This window comes from Bombina bombina, chromosome 1, assembly GCF_027579735.1.
Source record: "Bombina bombina isolate aBomBom1 chromosome 1, aBomBom1.pri, whole genome shotgun sequence".
NCBI classification, from domain to species: domain Eukaryota; kingdom Metazoa; phylum Chordata; class Amphibia; order Anura; family Bombinatoridae; genus Bombina; species Bombina bombina.
This window is the reverse complement of record NC_069499.1, coordinates 1335541333-1335561290: the sequence shown is the minus strand read 5'-3', so window position 1 is coordinate 1335561290 and position 19958 is coordinate 1335541333. Positions and strand designations below refer to the sequence as shown.

At 37.2% G+C, this 19958-nt stretch overlaps 2 protein-coding genes across 3 annotated transcripts in view; one reads left to right on the top strand and one right to left on the bottom strand.

The window, feature by feature from the left end:
* SF3B3 (splicing factor 3b subunit 3) overlaps positions 1–16234 on the bottom strand; it is a 69119-nt gene extending 52885 nt beyond the window's left edge. The window contains 10 exon segments of the mRNA XM_053702283.1: positions 84–249; positions 1245–1348; positions 1528–1665; positions 2562–2674; positions 10581–10722; positions 11105–11277; positions 12266–12592; positions 13297–13434; positions 14785–15009; positions 15900–16234. Coding sequence (XP_053558258.1) covers positions 84–249; positions 1245–1348; positions 1528–1665; positions 2562–2674; positions 10581–10722; positions 11105–11277; positions 12266–12592; positions 13297–13366 — 1233 coding nt within the window. The 5' untranslated portion in view covers positions 13367–13434; positions 14785–15009; positions 15900–16234.
* Positions 16235–16314: 80 nt separating this feature from the next.
* The window catches only part of COG4 (component of oligomeric golgi complex 4), a 114178-nt gene continuing 110534 nt past the window's right edge, over positions 16315–19958 (top strand). The window contains exons 1-3 of one of the 2 annotated variants that reach the window (XM_053702261.1): positions 16315–16447; positions 18247–18329; positions 18627–18741. In XM_053702261.1, the coding sequence (XP_053558236.1) occupies positions 16331–16447; positions 18247–18329; positions 18627–18741 (315 nt within the window). In that variant the 5' untranslated portion in view covers positions 16315–16330. The remainder of the gene's footprint in view (positions 16448–18246; positions 18330–18626; positions 18742–19958) is intronic. The other variant, XM_053702271.1, reaches the window with a different exon arrangement.

The window sequence follows — 19958 nt, the reverse complement described above, 5'->3', positions numbered from 1 at the left end:
TGAAAAAATAAAATAAAAAAATTTGAAAAAAAAAAAAAAAAAAAGTTTAATGAAGAACAATTGAGTTACATCTGTGCAATTACCTGACAGCACATGATTGGGGAAAGACTATCCAATTCATCAACAAGGACTAGATTTTTTAAAGGACGTGGTTGAAAGAAGAAGGTGTCTCCCTCTTCTAGGGGCATGGCAGAGGAGAACTCTGGTTCGTCGTCGTCATCACCCAGGTGAGCAATCTGGTATAGGTAACTGGAAGGAAAAGGAGAGAGAAGACGCATTGAAAGTGTAAATAAATCAAGGAAAACACAATTTTAAAAAATTTGACCGTTTATATTCCTAGCAATTCAGACAAATTTTCTTCTCCATGGCTTGTATCAGAGAAGAGACATGAAATATCATCATGTTTTTGCCAAGGAGACACACAACAATTCTCACAAGAAATGGAAAAGTTTAAAATGCAGCATTAAATTCAACCAAATCTGTGATTACATTTAAATTGTCACTAAATTAGGCTACAAAAATTTGAAAGGAGCACTAAACAAGAACCCAAAATCTCTAATTTGCTATATGTTGCCTTCTTTCTCTGCAATTAGCCTTGACATGTTCAACAGATCTGGAGTGCATACTGCAAAATTAACCAAGATTGCCTGTGTACAGGTAAATGCTAAAGTATCAAACAACACCTTGGAACAGGAGTAGACTGTAAGGCATCTGTACGCGAGACCAGGTTTGTATAGTAGTTAGGGTTGCCAGCTTAGCCATATTATCCTGGACACTTATGAGTTACACATGCTGCAGAGGTAAGCAGGGCAGAACATTTTTAATTGTGCCACCGGACATAACATGAAGAGTGCCAATGAACAGCAAAATACATGTTCCTCCCTGCACACCCTACAGCATGTGTAACTCGTAAGTGTCCAGGAAAACATGGCCAAAGTGGCAACCCTAAATGTAGTGCCCAGAAGTGAAGCGCCAAAATGTACCAGGGTAAATATTAGGTGCGGCTGGCAGCTGCAAGTGGAGAATTTTGGGGCATGCGAACCTAGGCGCCAAGCCCTAAATTTTAAGGTGCCAGTGTTTGTTGACCACTGATTTAAGGACCTTCTTACAATAAAAGCTGAATCTATCTATCTATTGTTATGTATGATCTTAAAGTATGAAAAGTAGACCACAAATATAATTACAGAAAAAAAACACACACACAAAAAACAAAACAAAACACATACTAATCAATTTTTACTTACTGATTGCCAAACTCTGAGGCTACAAAGAGGAAGCCAGTTTTCAGTACACACATAGCTGTTGCCACAGGAACAGTATCAAAATATTTCAGGCGAATTTCTGTTACCTGAAAGAAATAGATTTTAAAAATACTAATACAAGCAGGAAAAAAAAAAACAAAAAAAAAAACACAACTTTTAAAAGGTATATTTGAGAATACATGGTATAGAATCATAGGTGTAACCTCTGCCAGGAGCTTCTAAGGCACAAAATAGTTCAGTCACCCACATGGAATAGCTCTCTTACCATATCCTCATCAGTTTCCAGTGTGATCTTGAAAATGTCCCCCTGCTCAGTCTGGGCCAGAAAAAAGAACATGGATTTGGTCTTGTGTGTGGCTGAACAGACAAACACCATGCCTCGCTCAGGATCATCCAAGTCATTCTACAGAGAAACAGAATATGGTTTACAATGTGGATAACACATTGAGCTCTGCAACAAGCAAACGAATTTCCCTCAATGCAAATATAAGCTACAAAGCACTAATTCCACAGTCACTAAACCACCACTTGATCAGGATATACAGGCATGAAAAACTGCTGGTGTGGCCGAGAATTAAACATTTATTAACTTTGAACAGAAATAGTTCACTGCCAGTATGAATAGTAAAAAAAAAATATATTTTAGGATTCAGAAAGAACATACAATTATAAACAATTTTAAAAATTTACTATGATCAATTTTGCATCATTCTCTTGGTATCCTTTATTAAAGGAGCAGCATTGCACTACTGGGAACTAGCTGAACACATCAGTAAGCCAACAAGAGATATATGTGCAGCTACCAATCAGCAGCTAGCTCCCAGCTCCTGACCCTACCTAGGTCAGCTTTTCAAAGGACACCAAATAAATGAAGCCAATTAAATAAAAGTTTATTGGAAAGTTGCTTAAAGAGACTTACTTTAGATTTTTCTTTGCATAAATGTTCATTAGATCCATTTATATAGAGCACCTGGGGTGTTTTTGTAAAAATGTATAGTTTTGCTTATTTTTAAACAACATTGTGCTGACTTAACCAAGACCCAAAGTTTTAAAAGTATGCTAATGTATACAGACTTCCGATTGCTTCTGTTTGTATAATGTGTCTTTTCATATGCAGGGGGAATACTGAATTGGTGTATACCGTCGCTTTAAAATTATATGTGCTATCTGAATCATGAAAAAAAAAAATGTTTTCTGTGGTTTCAAATCCCTTTAATTCAGGCTCTCTGTGTTCTGATATCAAGAATCTGACCTGTTTTTAATGGGTTCCCCCTAGTATCTTGAGAAACACAAACTCACCCGTCTCCTAGGGATGGGGCAACGGATATCTGGCTGATCACCAAAGTTCTTATATGTTATATAGTTTTCAGAGCAAATGAGCACTCCACTGGGGCCATCTGATCCACCAGGAACTATCAAGAAAAAGTTAAATGAATTTTTATTAAAATGGACAATGTACAGTTATATAAGGGAATAAATGAGCCTAAAGGATAAAAAGGTATAGTGTAAATAAAAGACTGCATGCATTACACTCCAACAACAGAAATTAACAGAATGTAATAATTACAGATTTGGAATTAATAAAACAATCGTTTTTATTGTACAATGTCCGTTTAAACAATTTATTTCCCCAATTAAAAAAAAAATGTATGCTTAACTGATAAATGTATTTTCTTGGCACGTTGAGTCCACGGATCATCTCTAAATACTAATGGCAATATCACTCCTGGCCAGCAGGAGGAGGCAAAGAGCACCAAAGCAAAGCTGTTAAATATCACCCGAGTCACTCGACCGAAGTAAAAAAAGAGAAAAGGAAGCAACAAGGTGCCTGAGGTTTACAACAAAAAAACTAAATCTAAACAAACAGGGCGGGCCGTGGACTAACCGTGTTAAATACATTTATTGGGCAAGCATAAATTTTGTTTTCTTTCTAATGACACAGCAAGTCCACGGACCATCTCCAATTACTATTGGGAATCAATACCCAAGCTAGAGGACACAGATAAGGGAGGGACAAGAAAGGGAACCTAAACAGAAGGCACCACTGCTTGAACCTTTCTCCCAAAAGAAGCCTCAGCCGAGGCAAAAGTATCAAATTTATAGAATTTTGAAAAAGTGTGTAGAGAGGACCAAGTTGCAGCCTTGCAAATCTGTTCCACAGAAGCTTTATTTTTTTAAATTCCCAGTTAGAGGAAAGCCCTCGTGGAATGAGCCGTGACCCTCTCAGGAGGCTGCTGTCCAGCAGTTTCATAGGCCAAACAAATTATACTCTTCAGCCACAAAGAAGTAGCCGTAGCTTTCTGACCCTTGTGACTCCCAGAGAAAAACAAACAAAGCAGAAGACTGGCGAAAATCCTTAGTCACTTGTAAATAGTATTTCAACGCACGCACCGCATTTCTTTAAAAGAAGGGTTAGGACACAAGGAAGGAACGACGATTTCTTGATTAATGTTTCTATCCGAAACCACTTTAGGGAGGAACCCTAACTTAGTACGCAGAACTAGTGATGCACCGAAATGGAAATTCTGGACCGAAACCGAATCCGGGATGCACTTGGCCGAAAACCGAAACGGATACCGAAAATGTATTTTTTCAAATTAATTTTTTTTAGTTTTTTTTTTTTTGCATAATTAGAGCCAATAAAAAAAAGCCCACACTTCTATTGAAAGTAACACACTAAAATTGGACAAAAATATCTTAAAACAATAACATGCTACACAATAATTTTACCAAGAAAAAAAAAAAAAAGTCAAAAAATGCCATTTTCGGCCAAAATGTTTCTGCGACGAAAATTTTGGTGCATCCCTACTTAAAACAATTATAAATATCAATATACTGTATTATTCTTCATTTAGTTCTATGTAACAGAATCATATTTAACAGTTGTTGTTTATTACCAATTATCCAAATAAAGTATAGTCCTAGAAAACTCATAACAGTAAGTCAAGTAATAAACTTAAACAGCAGCTCTAGGCTAGCATCAAATTTGAAACATGCTACACAATTTTACCGAAAATAACAGGCAAAAAAAAACGAAAACCAAAATAGCCAAAAATGCCATTTTCGGCCGAAACTTTCTGCGGCCGAAATTTCGGTGCATCCCAATGCAGAACTACCTTATACGAATGAAAAATAAGGTAAGGGGATTCACACTTCAATGCCGAGAGCTCTGAGACTCTACGAGCAGAAGAAATTGCAGCAAGAAACAAAACCTTCCAAGATAACATCTTAATATCTAAGGAATGCATAGGCTCAAACGGAGACTGCTGAAGAACTTTAAGAACAAAAGGTTAAGATTCCAGGGAGGAGTAACAGGTTTGAACACAGGCCTGATTCTGACCAAAGTCTGACAGAAAGATTGCCCGTCTGGTACATCCGCCAGACGTTTATGCCACAAAATAGACAAAGCAGATATTTGACCGTTCAAAGTACTTGCAGATAAGCCCTTCTCCAGACCCTCTTGGAGAAAGGACAAAATTCTAGGAATCCGAACTCTACTCCAAGAATAGCTTCTTGATACACACCAATACAGATATTTATGCCATATCTTACAGTAAATTTTCCTAGTTACAGGCTTAAGAGTCTGAATCAAGGTCTCAGACACCGAAAACCCGAGCTTAGATAAAATTAAGCGTTCAATCTCCAAGCAGTCAGCTTCAGAGAAATGAGATTTGGATGAAGGAAGGGCCCTTTTAGTAGAAGATCCTTCCTCAGTAGAAGTCTCCAAGGTGGAAGGGAAGACATCTCCCCTAGGTCAGCATACCAGATCCTGCGAGGCAACGCCGGTGCAATGAGGATCACAGACACCTTTTCCTGTGTGATTCAAGCAATAAACCGTGGAAGGAGAGCAAACTGAGGAAATAGGTATGCTAGACTGAAATTTAAAGGAACCGCCAGAGCATCTATCAGTACAGCCAGGGGATCCCTTGACCTCGACATGTACCTTGGCATTCTGTCGAGATGCCATGAGATCCAGCTCCGGCTGTCCCCATTTGAGAATCAAGTTGGCAAATACCTCTGGATGAAGTTCCCACTCCCCCGGGTGAAAGGTCTGTCTGCTCAGAAAATCCACTTCCCAATTGTCCACTCCTGGAATGTGGATCGCAGACAGACAGCAGTTGTGGGTCTCTGACCACTGAATAATCTGACGTCCTTTCTGCTTATTCCTCTTCTCCTAAGGGAGGAAATTACCCTTTCCTCCCGTAATGTCGGAAATCATTTCAGCCAAGCCTGACCCACACAAGGTCTTACCCTTGTAGGGAATCGCCAAAAGCTTAGACTAAGATGACACATTCGCAGACCAGGATTTTAACCATAAGGCTCTGCAGGCCAGGACCGCAAAATCAGAAATCTACGCTTGCAACTTAACCTGTAGGGAAGCATCCGTAATAAAATAAAATTGGCCAACTTAAGGGCCTTGATCTTATCCTGGATTTCTTCAAGGGGAGTGTCACTCTAAATAGAATCAGATACTCGGGTAAGGGTATGATCAATGCAGTTTTCTTTCAAATCTGCGCTAAGACTGCTTTTAGATGGTATCTTACTCCGATGATCACATCACACTACACTCAAAACGGCAGTAGAAATTGCTACAGAGGCTGTGAGGAGGCCGGAACATATATCCATATGTGGTGGGAATGCCCTAAGGTACAACAGATATGGGTTAACTTATCTAAATTGTTGAGTGAGGTGCTCGCGGAAAATATTACCCTGACAAAGACCCAAGCTTTGTTAAATGAACATATAAAACCCTTCAACTCAGCCACAAACATTTTCATACACATTTTATGTACAGCTACTAGGATATGTGTGGCGCGTTACTGGAAGGTAGGGATACCCTCATGGGGAGAGGTAATAGGGAAAATTGAGACAATATACAAGCTATCTGAATCAGCTTCATTTATACAAGCCAACCATGAACAGTTTTTAAAAGTCTGGAATTATTGGATTCTAAGTGGACACTAATTAGATACAGAATGAAAAGCTAGTCCTCCTATCACTTTAGATCGGGGGCAGGAACTGAACCATGTAGAAGATTAAAAAGACAACAATTGACTGTAGGCACTTATAAATGTCTGAAGGAGGTGGGGTTCTCTCCCCGGATCGACGACAGGTAATGAGAATGAACAGGCAAGTTGATGTTTGATGCTATATTGAGTGTGTGTGTGTGTGGGGGAGTTTATTGTTACAGTTTAAAGGGGGGGGTGGGGGGGGAAGAGGGAAAAAAGTTTTAAGAAAACACAACGAAGCGACACGGAGAGGAAGGGAATGCCATGGAAAATTTCTTGTCTTCTGTTATTGATCTGCTGCATTTCCCAATCCTTGTCGCTATTAATGATTGTATGTTAAGTCACACTGATTGTTAGATTTTGCTGGTCTACATAACCAATTACCAGCTACTCAATTGGTAGATCCATCTCCTGACAAACTTAGATTGTGGAATCATACCAACTATCATAGACTCTTAACTAATGGACTTTTATCAAACAGAAAAAGAGACGAAGGTATTGAATGAGAAATGTAAAAGGTGTGATGTACTCTTTATATATTTTGCAATAAAAATTATTTCAACTAAATAGAATCAGATAACGCATCAAATCAGTATGCCGCAACGCTGGTGACAGTAGCAATACACACCGCAGGTTGCCATTGTAAACCTTGGTGTACATACATCTTTTTAAGCAACCCCTCCAACTTCTTATCCATAAGATCCTTAAAGGAACAGCTAGCCTCTATAAAAATAGTAGTTCTCTTAGCCAAAGTGGAAATTGCCCCTTCCACCTTGGAGACTGTTTGCCAAGACTCCTTGATAGACTCAGCTATTGGAAACATTTTCTTAAAAATTGGGGATAGAGAAAAGGAGATACCAGGTCTACCATTCCCTAGCAATAATCTCTAGCTCGGTCTGGTACAGGGAAAACCTCCACCATGGAAGGTACATCAAAATACTTGTTTAAGCTTACTAGACTTCTTAGGATTGACTACGACAGTAGTGTCAGAGTCGTCCAAGGTAGCCAAAACCTCCTTAAGTAACAAACAGGAGGTGTTCCAGCTTGAATCTGAAAAGATACGACTTCCACATCAGAATGAATTACACTATCAGAGTCTGAAATTTCACCCTCAGATGCCACCGAAGTTTCTTCCTACTCAGATTTCTGCAAAGAAACATTTGGAAAAGCAACGACTGTCAGAAACCTTACTCACTGAATCTTTAGATTTCCTCTTGCGCTTTCCCTGCAGCATGGGAAAGGCAGACAGCGCATCAGTTACCGCAGAAGACATAAGGGTAGCTATGTCTTGCAACGAAACCCCAACCGGAGTTTGAGAGGAAGCGCAGGGCACTGCATTTGTGGACGATAAATTTTGGGACATTTGAGGAGAAAGCTGCAGCATATCTTGAACATTTTCAGGATACCCCTTAACAGCATCTGCCTTAGACAATGCTGGCTCAGAATCAAAAATTCTATCCCTGTAATTTAATGTTGTCTCAATACATGAGGAACAGAAAGGAACTGGTGGTTCTACATTAGCATCAAATCAAAGAACAACATTCTGCAGGGCCTCTTGGTCCATCTTTACCAAAAATTAAATAAAAATAACACTTGTCTTTTAAATTATGCCACAAAAAACGCTTCTGTCCCTTGAAAATTTTAAAAACAGCAATTTTTTATCTTGCAAAAAATAAACGTATGTCTTAAGAGCACCCCAGACAGCCTCTACACCTGAGGTCCCTACCTGTCCTGCTGACCGCCGGAGATAATATTGTTAGAGATATTCGGCTCAACTTGGTATCCAGAGACCGCTAAAACAGAAAAGTGGAACAGCAACAAGGAAGGACACATCCGAGACTCCGGAAATGAGTAAGGAAAAAACATGCAATTTTTTTGCCGCTTCTAAACAGCCCTGCCCATCGTGGGTGTCACAATCTGAACCTCCCGGCTGGCATTTATTTTCACTCTGAAGGAAAAGCCACCAGGCGTAACACAAACATAGCCACTCAGACCAGAATAAAAAAACAAAACAAAAAAAAAAAAAACCCACTGATTTTATAGTCCCTGCTCCTCTCGTCCCCAGTGCCTGCACAAACTGTCTCGCATTGTCCTATGACCTCACAATAGGGTAAATGAGTGATGTCCAAAGAGAATTAACTGTTAAAGTTAGTGATGCACCAAAATGGAAATTCTGGGCCGAAACCGAATCCGAAAACCAAAACTGATAATGAAAATGTATTTTCTCAAATTATTTTTGTTTAGTTTTTTTTTTTGCATAATTAGAGACAATAAAAAAGCCCACACTTTTAAGATATTTTTGTCCAATTTTAGTGTTACTTTAAATAAAACAATATGTTACACAATTTTACCAAGAAAAAAAAAAAAAAAAAAAAAAGGCAAAAAATGCCATTTTCGGCCAAAATGTTTCTGCAACCAAAATTTTGGTGGTGCATCCCTGCTTAAAAAAAATTATAAATATCAACATACTGTATTATTCTTCATTTAGTTCTATGTAACAGAATCAGTTTTTTTTTTTTTTTACCAATTATCCAAATAAAGTATAGTCTTAGAAAACTCATATGCAAAACAGTAATTCAAGTAATAAACTTAAACTGCAGCTCTAGGCTAGCATCAAATTTTAAACATGCTACACAATAATTTTACCGAAAATAACAGGCAAAAAAAACGAAAACCGAAATAGCCAAAAATGCAATTTTCGGCCGAAACTTTCTGTGGCCGAAATTTCGGTGCATCCCTAGTTAAAGTGCTAATATTTTTCTGTATACTCTCTAAAAAAATAAAATTAGCACTTATCTATATGTAATCTGTCTGGCAGCAGGGCAGCTCACTAGGTTTGAGAGGCATCCTCCCTAACATGGACCCGTGAAAAAAAAAAAAAAAAAAAAAAAAAAAAAGAAGAGGAAAAGACTGAGTGATCTCACTCAGGCTTTCAAGTAAGGGCAGCAATAACTGTTTGGGAGGCACAGTGAGGATTATAACCCACAAGTTCCCAATTGCTTAAAATCCACCACTGCTCTACTGAAGACACTGACATGGGCTACGGCTAAACCCCATGAAGGAGAAGTACAAACTTGCACTGCTAGAAAATAATAAAATCTTGATTGAAGAAACTTCTTCCAGACACCTAAACTTTACCACCTCCTTGATCTTAATGTGGGCAAAGAGAATGGCTGGGGTTAGAGGGAAGGGAGGGGATATTTAACAGATTTGCTGTGATGCTCTTTGCCGCCTCCTGCTGGGCAGGAGTGATATTCCCAATAGTAATTAGAGATGATCCGTGGACTCACCATGTCATTAGAAAGAAATATTTACTTTTAAACTTTCTGTGATCAATCTATGTCTTTTACAAAAACAAGCATTTAGGTGACCAAGACAGAAGAGACTGTAAAATTTGGAATCCAAGCAAAATGATCAGAATGATATATCTTTCTCCATTGCTTTTACATCAGAGAAGAGACATGAAAACTCATCACGTTTTGTTGCATGGAAAAGAAATGCCAAACAGGTCTATAAATGCACTTAAATATTAATCTCAAAAACATTAAATTTAGATAAAAAAAAAAAAAAAAAAAAAAAAAAAAAAAAGGGGGACAGTCAACACTAGATTTTTTTTTGTTGTTTAAAGAGATAATCCCTTTATTACCCATTCCCCAGTTTTGCATAACCAACACTGTTATAGGAACACACTTTTTACCTCTCTGATTACCTTGTATCTATGCCTCTGCAGACTGCACCCTTATTTTGGTTCTTTTGACAATCAGTGCTCAATCCAGGGTAACTTCACATGCATGAGCTCAATGTTATCTATATGAAACACATGAACTAATGCCCTCTAGTGGTCAAAATGCATTCAGATTAGAGGCAGTCTTCAATGTCTAAGAAATTAGCATATGAACCTCCTAGGTTTAGCTTTCAACTAAACAACATTGGTGACAAAAGTAAATTGGTAAGTCGTTTAAAATTACATGCCATATTTAAATCATGAAAGGTTTTTTTTGGACTTGACTGTCCCTTTAACTCAGTCACACACCCTAGTGCAGTGCATTGTGAACCGAGATAAGGAAGAAGTCTCATATATACTGTCTCCAGATGGTACCCATATTTGCAATGACAAGCTTACTCTGTGATTGACTGTTAAAAACCTCTACAGGTAAAGTGAAAAAAATTTAAATGATGTAATATTTCATAAACTTACTCATGCAATTCTCTGCAAAACCCTGAGGATTCTGTAAAGTCCTATGACTGGTTGAAAATAATTGCGCACTCATATCTGACCCTTGCTAAGATCCTTTCTAAACATACTAACCTGTGATTAAAAAGTTTCCATGCTCCTCCAAGGGTTCACTATATTTCCGCACAACATGGTTAAGACCAAGGTCCAACTCATAGAAAGTCAAGGTCTGCTGTGTATTGGCTGCTGCCTCACCAGTTGGATCATTATCTGCCTCCTAAGGAATAATATATATATTTTTTTTTAAAGTAAATAAAAAGTCTTCAAAATTTTAAAAACAAAAAACCAACACTGAGAAAATAGCATTTTAAATTAAATGTATCCACGATTCAAAAATTAAAGGCGACAATGAAACATCCTGCTCTATATACATTTTCGTTTGTATAAAAAGAAAATTAACATTTCAAGCTTAAAGACTCCTAGTTGAAGTTCTGTTTTTATCGTTTACAAACCCCTAACAAGCACATCAGAAATATGATTCTCTCCAAAGCATTTCAGAGAAGAGACATGAAAAACTCATCACTCTGTGCTGCAGAATTATCTAACATTGAATACAAATAATCAAGTACCACAGGTTAATGGAACAGGGAAAGCCTTACCTCATAGTCCATCTCCAGGCAAGCAAACATAGGATTCTCAAAACCCACATCAACCCCCACCACATGGTACACCAAAGTGTTAGCTTTGTGAGCTTCAAGTGGAGAGGAAATGGTGAGTCGTGCAGCTGCATCTCTGTTCAGAATATACACGAGTTTCTGCTTCTCAATTGCACCTGTTAATTCAACATACAATAATGAGCAGGAAAACAAACAGCTCAGTTATAATTGTAACAGACTAGTTACCACAGTTATTTGTTTTAGAATTGGTATGACCACCATTTGCCTTAAAGGGACACTGTACCCAAATTTTTTCTTTTGTAATTCAGAAAGAGCATGCAATTTTAAGCAACTTTCTAATTTACTCCTATTATCAATTTTTCTTCGTTCTCTTGCTATCATTATTTGAAAAAGAAGGCATCTAAGCTTTTTTTGGTTTCAGTACTCTGGACAGCACTTTTTTATTGGTGGATGAATTTATCCACCAATCAGCAAGGACAACCCAGGTTGTTCACCAAAAATGGGCCAGCATCTAAACTTACATTCTTGCATTTCAAATAAAGATACCAAGAAAATTTTATAATAGGAGTACATTAGAAAGTTGCTTAAAATTTCAGGCTCAATCTGAATCACAAAAGAAAATTTTTTGGGTACAGTGTCCCTTTAATCATAATGACTGCTTTAAAGAGATATTGTAGAGGAAAACATGCTCTAATTTGTTCTAACATGCAATTTCACTACGCACCCTGGAACTCTGCAGATGGGATTAAACATATAAAGTCCCACAAGAGCCACAAGCACTGCTGCTCCTGAGCTGGAAAAAAAACAATGCAGTGATTGCGGTTACCAGCTGCTTCAGCCTCATGACCAGCAGGTCTCTGTGGCTCCTGAGAGGGACTGTGTGTTTAACCCATTTGGAACAAAATATCCTAAAATATGTATATTAATGCAGCTTGTCAGAAACAATGTTCTCTCCATTATCTGTGTCAGAGAAGAGACATGAAAGGTTATCATCATTCAAGGCTGCTAGGAAATGTGGCATTGGGACAATTTATTTAAAAAAAAACAAAAAACTTCAGTAATTAAATCTATACCTATACCAAAGGCTTTTTTATACAAAAGTTTCACAATGAAACAAAATACATTAATAAAAATATAACTTACTAATCATCACAGCTCTGCCCTTGGGGTCAACAGCTAAGAATTGGCCAGGCACAATCCTGCGGCACCCACTCTTTCCAAATGTTTCCTGGTGGATCTTCTCAAACATGTTCTTAGAAGGGTGGTACTCTAAGATGATAATTCTGCCCGAGTCACTACCCACCACTATGTAATCCTTGGTTCCACCGGTAAGACGGAAAGCCATGAGGGAACGGATGATGCCAAACACTTCTACAGTCAGCAGAGTGTGCACTTTACCAGTATTAGCATCAGGTCTGAGCAATTCTATGATTTTCCCTCTGGAAACAACAATCTCCTGTAACTTGGTACCTGTGCAACAAAAACAATAAATCTTAGTACATTTTGAAAATAGTAACTTAACAGGAGTTTTGTCCAAGTTACTTGTAAGTGACTTTTAGGTCTGTCCCTTATATAGTATGGCAGAAGGCAAAATTAATGTTAGAGTGAACACATTAATATAATACATTCTTGCACCTATACAATTTAAGTGAAATGATTTATAAACCACGTCACAAATTACCGATTTTAAAAGAAACAAGATACACTAGATTTTTCTTCGGATAAATGTTCAGTAGATTATTAAATTTATAAAAGCCCATCTGGGAGTTTCTGTAACAATGTATTATAATTTTTTTTTTTTTTTTTAATAACCTTGTGCTGATTTTAATACTCCTAACCAAGCCCCAAAACATTAGATGTAGACTTAAGTCTACAGATTTCTGCTTCCTCCTGTGTGTGAATCTGTCTTTTCATTCATATGCAGGTGAGGGCACGGGGGGGTGGAAGCCCTTTCACTAGGTGTCCCAGCCAAACCTCTTTAACAGTGCTAAGCTGGGAGCTTCTAAGTAAGTTTTTATACTGGATTTTTACATCAGTATCTGTGCATATTCTTCTTTATAGTAGTGTATTACATGCAGTTATATGAAAATTGGTCTATAACATCCCGTTAATATATTACTACTATAACCCATTTGTCAGTGTGAGAAATTTACACTGTAGCAATACTACTTTACCTGAAAAATTGCCATGGATAGCAAAGCTGACGCCTGTAGCTCTCTGTAGGGTAATGTTGTAGAGAAACATGATGGTGATGGATGTTATCAATCAGGATGATCAAGGCTTCTTTTTAGTAGGATAGGACGCCAATATTCCTAAACAATAAAAGAAAGTTTAGCAATATACAAGCTAAAAATCAAAACATGAAACAATACATAAGTCTTCACCAGTATACAAAACTATTTGCACAAGAGACAAAATGCCACCCAAATACACACATGGTCAAACTTACATGATTGCTCTGCTTCCTTAAAGGGACATAAAATAGGTTGTAGAATTTCAAAGTATCACTTATGACTTTACTATCTCTTTAATATTACATGACCCTCATTTAAATGAGAATTGTCTGTACCAAAAACTTTTTTAAAGTAAAGGCATAAAGAGGCCTCTAGTTTATAGTATAACCTCCAAAAGCATGTATGAGTCCCTATTTTACCTGTGTCTACCTTTGATGACAATTTTCTAAGGTGAAGCAGTGGTCATCTGACAATTTTCAAAATAAATTTACTAAAATCTTAAAAAAAAAAAAAAATTTTTTTTTTTTTTTTTTTTTTTTAAATTTACATCTTTTGTTGCATCCTTCTCAAGTACCATGACATAAATAATATAGTATATTCTGTTTGCTGGGCCTGCTGCCCTGCTGAAACAAAAAATATATAATGTATGTGGGTCACTCGCTGAAATTTGACTTACAATTGTGCTTAAAGGGGTGTGAAAAGGCTTAGCAGGTTTAGTAAGAGTTAAAGTGATAGTAAATTGTAGCGTTTTTATAAACGCTAGGAATTTACCAGTAGAACAAATAAAAGGGACATTCAGTCATGAAGTATAAATTATTTAATGCTGAAAGTTCCTTTATTTGTCTGTATCGTTCACTGAGCGCCTCAAAGTACCCACACAGTAACACTATTTTATCACTGAGGTGATTTTAGCCAATAGCATGCTAGCTATCCAGCATAATGCCAACTGGCCCACTCGGCTATTGGTTAAGAGGTGGAAATGCCACCTCACTGAAAAATAGTGTTTTGCCGTGGGCTTCCTGAGGAGCACAGCGCGGCAAACGCTTCATACAAACAAAGGAACTTTACGTCATGAAGCATAAAAATACTTAATGTTTAAATTCCATGTTCCACTAAATCATAGCGTTTCAGAAATGCTAGGATTTACTATCACTTCTCAGTGAGTATTTTATACATGCTCTTCCTCTTTTCTTCACATTTACTTCTTTGTGGATATGTTTTGTGCACTTGCTCAAGCTTAAAGGGACAGAAAAGTCAAAAGGGATAGGAAAGTCCAAATTAAACTTGCAAGAATCCAAAGACACTATTAAAATCACTATTTTCAATTGAGATTTGTTTTCTTGCTATCCATTGTTGAAAAATAACCACATATTCTACAATAGTGGGAGCTACCAATAGAAATTTCCGAAGTGGCCGCTCCGAACTCACCATGGGGCGCTCCTGATCAGCTCTCACTGGTGATGTCAGACGCCACAAGTCCATACGGCAGATGTATTGACGCACATGGGCCAAGTGCAATGCCGGGAAAAGCAGTAAACCAACTGCAGTAAAGGGATCAAGTAGAAATTCCAGCAGCAAATATTAAACTCAGTCTATGATGAAGCACCACTAGGGGGCACGAAACACGTCAGACGTCAATTCCATGTGCTGTACCTGTTTGATGTGAAGAAATAAACTTCTTGTTTAATATTTGCTACTGATATTTCTACTTGGGAGCTACCAAGCCTGCATACATTTAACTCTTGTTATTGGCTAACCAGATGTGTTCAGCTAGCTGCCAGTAGGGCAATGCTGTTCCTTCAGCAAAGGATAACAAGAAAATGAAGCATATTTGATAATAAATGTAAATTTGAAAGTTGTTTAAAAATGATTTATTCTACATGAATAGAACAAAATATTCAGGGTTTCCTGTCCCTTTAAATGTGCATGGGTGCATTTCAGTTTGAAATAGAAGCATTTTTGTAATATACTTCGATTTGCAAAAATGCTTCTAGTAAAAGCTATTACTGTTTTTCTACGGCATATGCAAATATACTGTTAGGGCCCGTGCACCAGTATTCAAAAATCACACCCCATCAGTGGGCCAGCAGTAACTTGTATGGCACCAACCCCAGCTCTCTGAGAGCATGGTGTCTGAATACTGGTGCAAGGCCAAGGGCCTATACAGCATATGTGTGTTTGCCTCAGTTAAATGGTAATAACTTACTAGAACCATTTTTGCTAAAGGAAGTGAATTGCAAAAATTTTTATTTCAAATCCTGCGATAAAAGATCAGTGTTGTGCGTTTGATATTTGGGCAAATCAATGTTTCTAAAATGCTTTCATCAGCCTTCTTGGTTACACTTGTCCCCTTTATACAAAATATAAAAGCCTAAGTCCTGTACGTGCATCACATTGAATACTATATGCATAGTTTGGAGGGATACATTTTAAATATTTCCATTATTTGGCAATGAACTGGAAACAATGTAAGCACGGTTATAGATATACGGTTTATAAACCTCACCGTGTAAAAAGCAAATAACGTGAGTCACACTTCCTACCTTTCGGTAATATCGTCCAGATTACAATCCTCGAAGTAGATTGACCGCAGTAAAATAACTTCAATCAAGGAATACTGGAAGATGGCGATGATATTGATAAAAAAATAACGCCGAATAACCGCTAAGGCGCCATTTCACGATTTAGTTTCGGCGTTCAGCACAACCTCTGATTCAGGGTCCTGGGAGGACGGGTTAGGTCTGTCCAATGTATTGCCTGACTTTGAGACAAGACGTAAAACGCTTATCTTTTACTTTATACGCAGTCCGCGCTAAACAGTTAGTGGTTGCATATGGTTACGGATATTTCAATTCTTGCCCAAAATCATTTTACTCTGGCAGTATGCGAGTGAGCTCTGGAGAGGACGAAGCAAGACTTCCCGGAAGTGATGTGGAAACATATATCAAAACCGGATGTGACATGAAATGTCAATATGGCTGGTTCCAGCTCAGTGGGAGCAGGGGGATCTAGTCTTAGTATGGAACAGCTCCGTTCACTCACAGACCTACAGGAGTTAGAAGAGGCGTATGAGAAGCTATGCGCCGAGGAGGTGTGGGGTGTTGTGAGGGGAGGCGGATAGTTAATCATTCCATAGTTATCTCTATGTAACAACCTGTAAAGGTGTCCCTTTTAATTGGTCCACACTGGTTGGTCACAATCCCAAGGGATGAGTTTAAACATATGCATTTGTTCCTTTCTTGAGCTCCGCACTTGTTATTTTGTATAGACATTTCAAAACTATATTCATATAAGTAACTGTCTCCTAGCATAGTAAGTATGCTGACTTGTGGCTCTCAGTTGAGTTAGATACAGTGATTGAGGCACTGATAAGTGAATATTGGGCTAGCCATCAATGCTGATTAGTACTACAGATGCACGTGATTTTGAAAAACAATCATATTTAGCCAAATACTGTTTCTTTTTTGTGTGATCATATCCCTAGTTCACTAATACACTAACTGCAAGATTACAAAATAAATGTTGTGTACTTTCAAGTGTATTTTCCTACACTTAGCGTCCATATGTTCAGCCCATCTGTGTATCCTCATGCTTATTCAAAAAGAAATTATGCAAAATAATACCCACCGGATAATTGATGGTAAAAGGGGCATAAGATATTTTTCTTTTTAGATGAAGAACAATTTCTATAAAACTGATCAGGTGCAGTGTTTCAATGAGGGACATTTGTCTAAGGGACATTAAACACTTTGAGATAGTAATATAAAATGATAAATCATATGTATATACTTTCATTATTTATTTTGTCCCATTTTCCTGTAATTCCATTCTGAAATTGTTAGCTTTTCAGTTCCTGTTAGAAATGGAAGTGCAGAACACGGTTATATTCCACACAGCCATTGGCTGCACACTCTAGTGGCCTATTTATAACTGTCCCTAATTGGCCACAGCAGAGAAAGTAACCTAAGTTACAACATGGGAGCTCCCGTTGTTTTATAGACACTAAAACTTTACACTTATTTTGACAATATTTAAACAGCTCATGAAACTTTAAAAAATAAATCTAGATATTATTCTCATACTAATCTTTTCTTTGAATGCATCATTCTATCTAGCATTTGTTTAGTGTTTAATGTCCCTTTATGCTTCTTGCACAGTAAGCTTTATCTGAAACAGTGATCATTTTAACTAGAAGCATTTTTGTTAATAACTCTGTATTTCAAAAAAGCTTGTAAACAATATGGAATATAGGTACATTGTTTTTTTTTTTTTGTGCCTTTAAAGTGATGGCAAATTTTAGCCTTTTTCAAACACTAGCCTCGATCTATGGACTAAATTAAATGGACCTTAAAGGGACAGGAACCCCAAAAAATTTCTTTCATGATTTGGATACAACATACAATTTTAAACAACTTTCCAGTTTACTACTATTATCAGATCTGCTTCATTATCTTGTTATGCTTTGCTGAAGGAACACCATTGCACTACTGGCAGCTAGCTGAACACAGTTAGCCAATCACAAGAGATGAATGTGTACAGGCACCAATCAGCAGCTAGATCTGCTTTTTAATAAAGATAGCGAGAGAACAAAGAGGAGTTAATTAGAAAGTTGCTTAAAATTGCATGCTGAATCATGAAATAAAAAACTTGGGTGTATTATCCCTTTGAGTGCAAAATCACTTCAAAATCATGAATTAAGGTCCATTTAGTTTAGTCTGTAGACTCAGGCTAGTGTTTCAAAAATGCTAACATTTATCATCACTTTAAATTTATATATCTATTTTTAAATGCAGGAAGCTTGACTTGTTATCTTTTGAATGCCCAATGAAACATTTGTGGTATATGGTGTGTATGCACCATTCTAACGTCTCTTTTTGTCTTATTTCGTAGAAAGAGGTGGAAGCAGAGCTTCAGGTACTGCTTGGCCAACAAAGTACAGTAGAAAACAAGATGCAGGCCCTTCAACGTATGGGGTTGGTATGATGGTGTATTCTATATGTCGGCTATTTGTGGTGATGTCTGTCTAGATATGCAGCTCAATATCATATTGTGCTTCCGTTTGTGTAATGTGTCTATGCTTGCCACAATAATCACATTTGTACAGAGCTATTGTAGGTTTTGGCATAATTTACTTTTATTTCTCTAATCATGCTAAATGTGTTGTTAATGTACTTCAGCTACTACCTTTAACTCTCAGGGCAGGTTAGAGAGGGTTTGAGATGTTAATTTAACAGTAATTAAAGCAAAGTATCATTCTTTCTTCATATCAGCCCAAACTTGCAACTGATTGAAGGCGATGCACAACAGCTGTCAGGAATGATAACATTTACCTGTAATTTGGCAGAGAATGTGAGCAGCAAAGTGAGGCAACTGGACCTTGCCAAGGTATTTTCCTTAAACTCTTCTCTGGCTTTCTGTGTTGATCTTATTGGGATGATAATAAACTGTGATGTGGTTTTACAACTGAAATAATGGGTGTACTGTGTACTACAGCATGTTAGGAAGACATCTAGTGGAACGTGTAGTAATTGTCTTATTACTGTGTTACTATACATTGTTCCCAGAGAGGGTCTTAGCTTGCTTACATGCTTGAAGAAGGGACACGAAAGTCAAAACAGAAGCAATAATAAATTAAACAGGAGTTCATTCTGTTTTTCTTTTCTGTATCTTAACACAAAAAAAACCAAACCTGTGCTAATTAGATTTACATTTTTTTTATTTCATACCTGTGTGCTTGAAGGGACCTCAATTTCTACTTATCACTTGAGAATAAAATACAAATCTGTGATGTTACTCACTCTTGTGACATGATTTAAAGGATACAATCTCTGAATTAAAGGGTCAGTCTACTTGAAAATTGTAATTGTTTAAAAATAAAGACAATCCCTTTATTACCCATTCCCCAGTTTTGCACAGACAACATGGTTATATTAAGATGCCATATCTCTAGATATTAGTAGTAAATTACTGTATAAACTTTCTTCTTAGAATTCAGATAAATCCAGTGCAATATTTTACCTAGTTTACAGACTGCCTGCAAATAGCTAAAGGGACGTTAAACACTAAATAAATGCTAGATAGAATAATGCATTCAAAGAAAAGATTATTCTGAGAATAATATGTAGATGCATTTTTTATTTTTCATTCTCTTGGTATGTTTATTTGAAAAGCAAGAATGTAAGTTTAGATGCTGGCCCATTTTTGGTGAAAAACCTGGGTTGTCCCTGCTGATTGGACAGCACCAATAAACAAGTGCCGTCCATGATTCTGAACCAAATATTTGCTGGCTCTTTAGCTTAGATGCCTTCTTTTTCAAATAAAGATAGCAAGAAAACGAAGAAAATTGATAATAGAAGTAAAATAGAAAGTTGATTAAAATTGCATGCTCTATCTGAATCATGAAAGAAAAAATTTGGGTTCAGTATCCCTTAAATACACTTTTTACCTCTGGTTACCTGTATCTATGCCTCTGCAGACTGCCCCTTATCTCAGTGCTTTTTACATTCTTGTATTTAAGCCAATCCGTGCTGGTTCTTGTATAACCATTATCATTCACCCGGGAGTAAGCACAATGTTATCTATATGGAACACATGAACTAGCA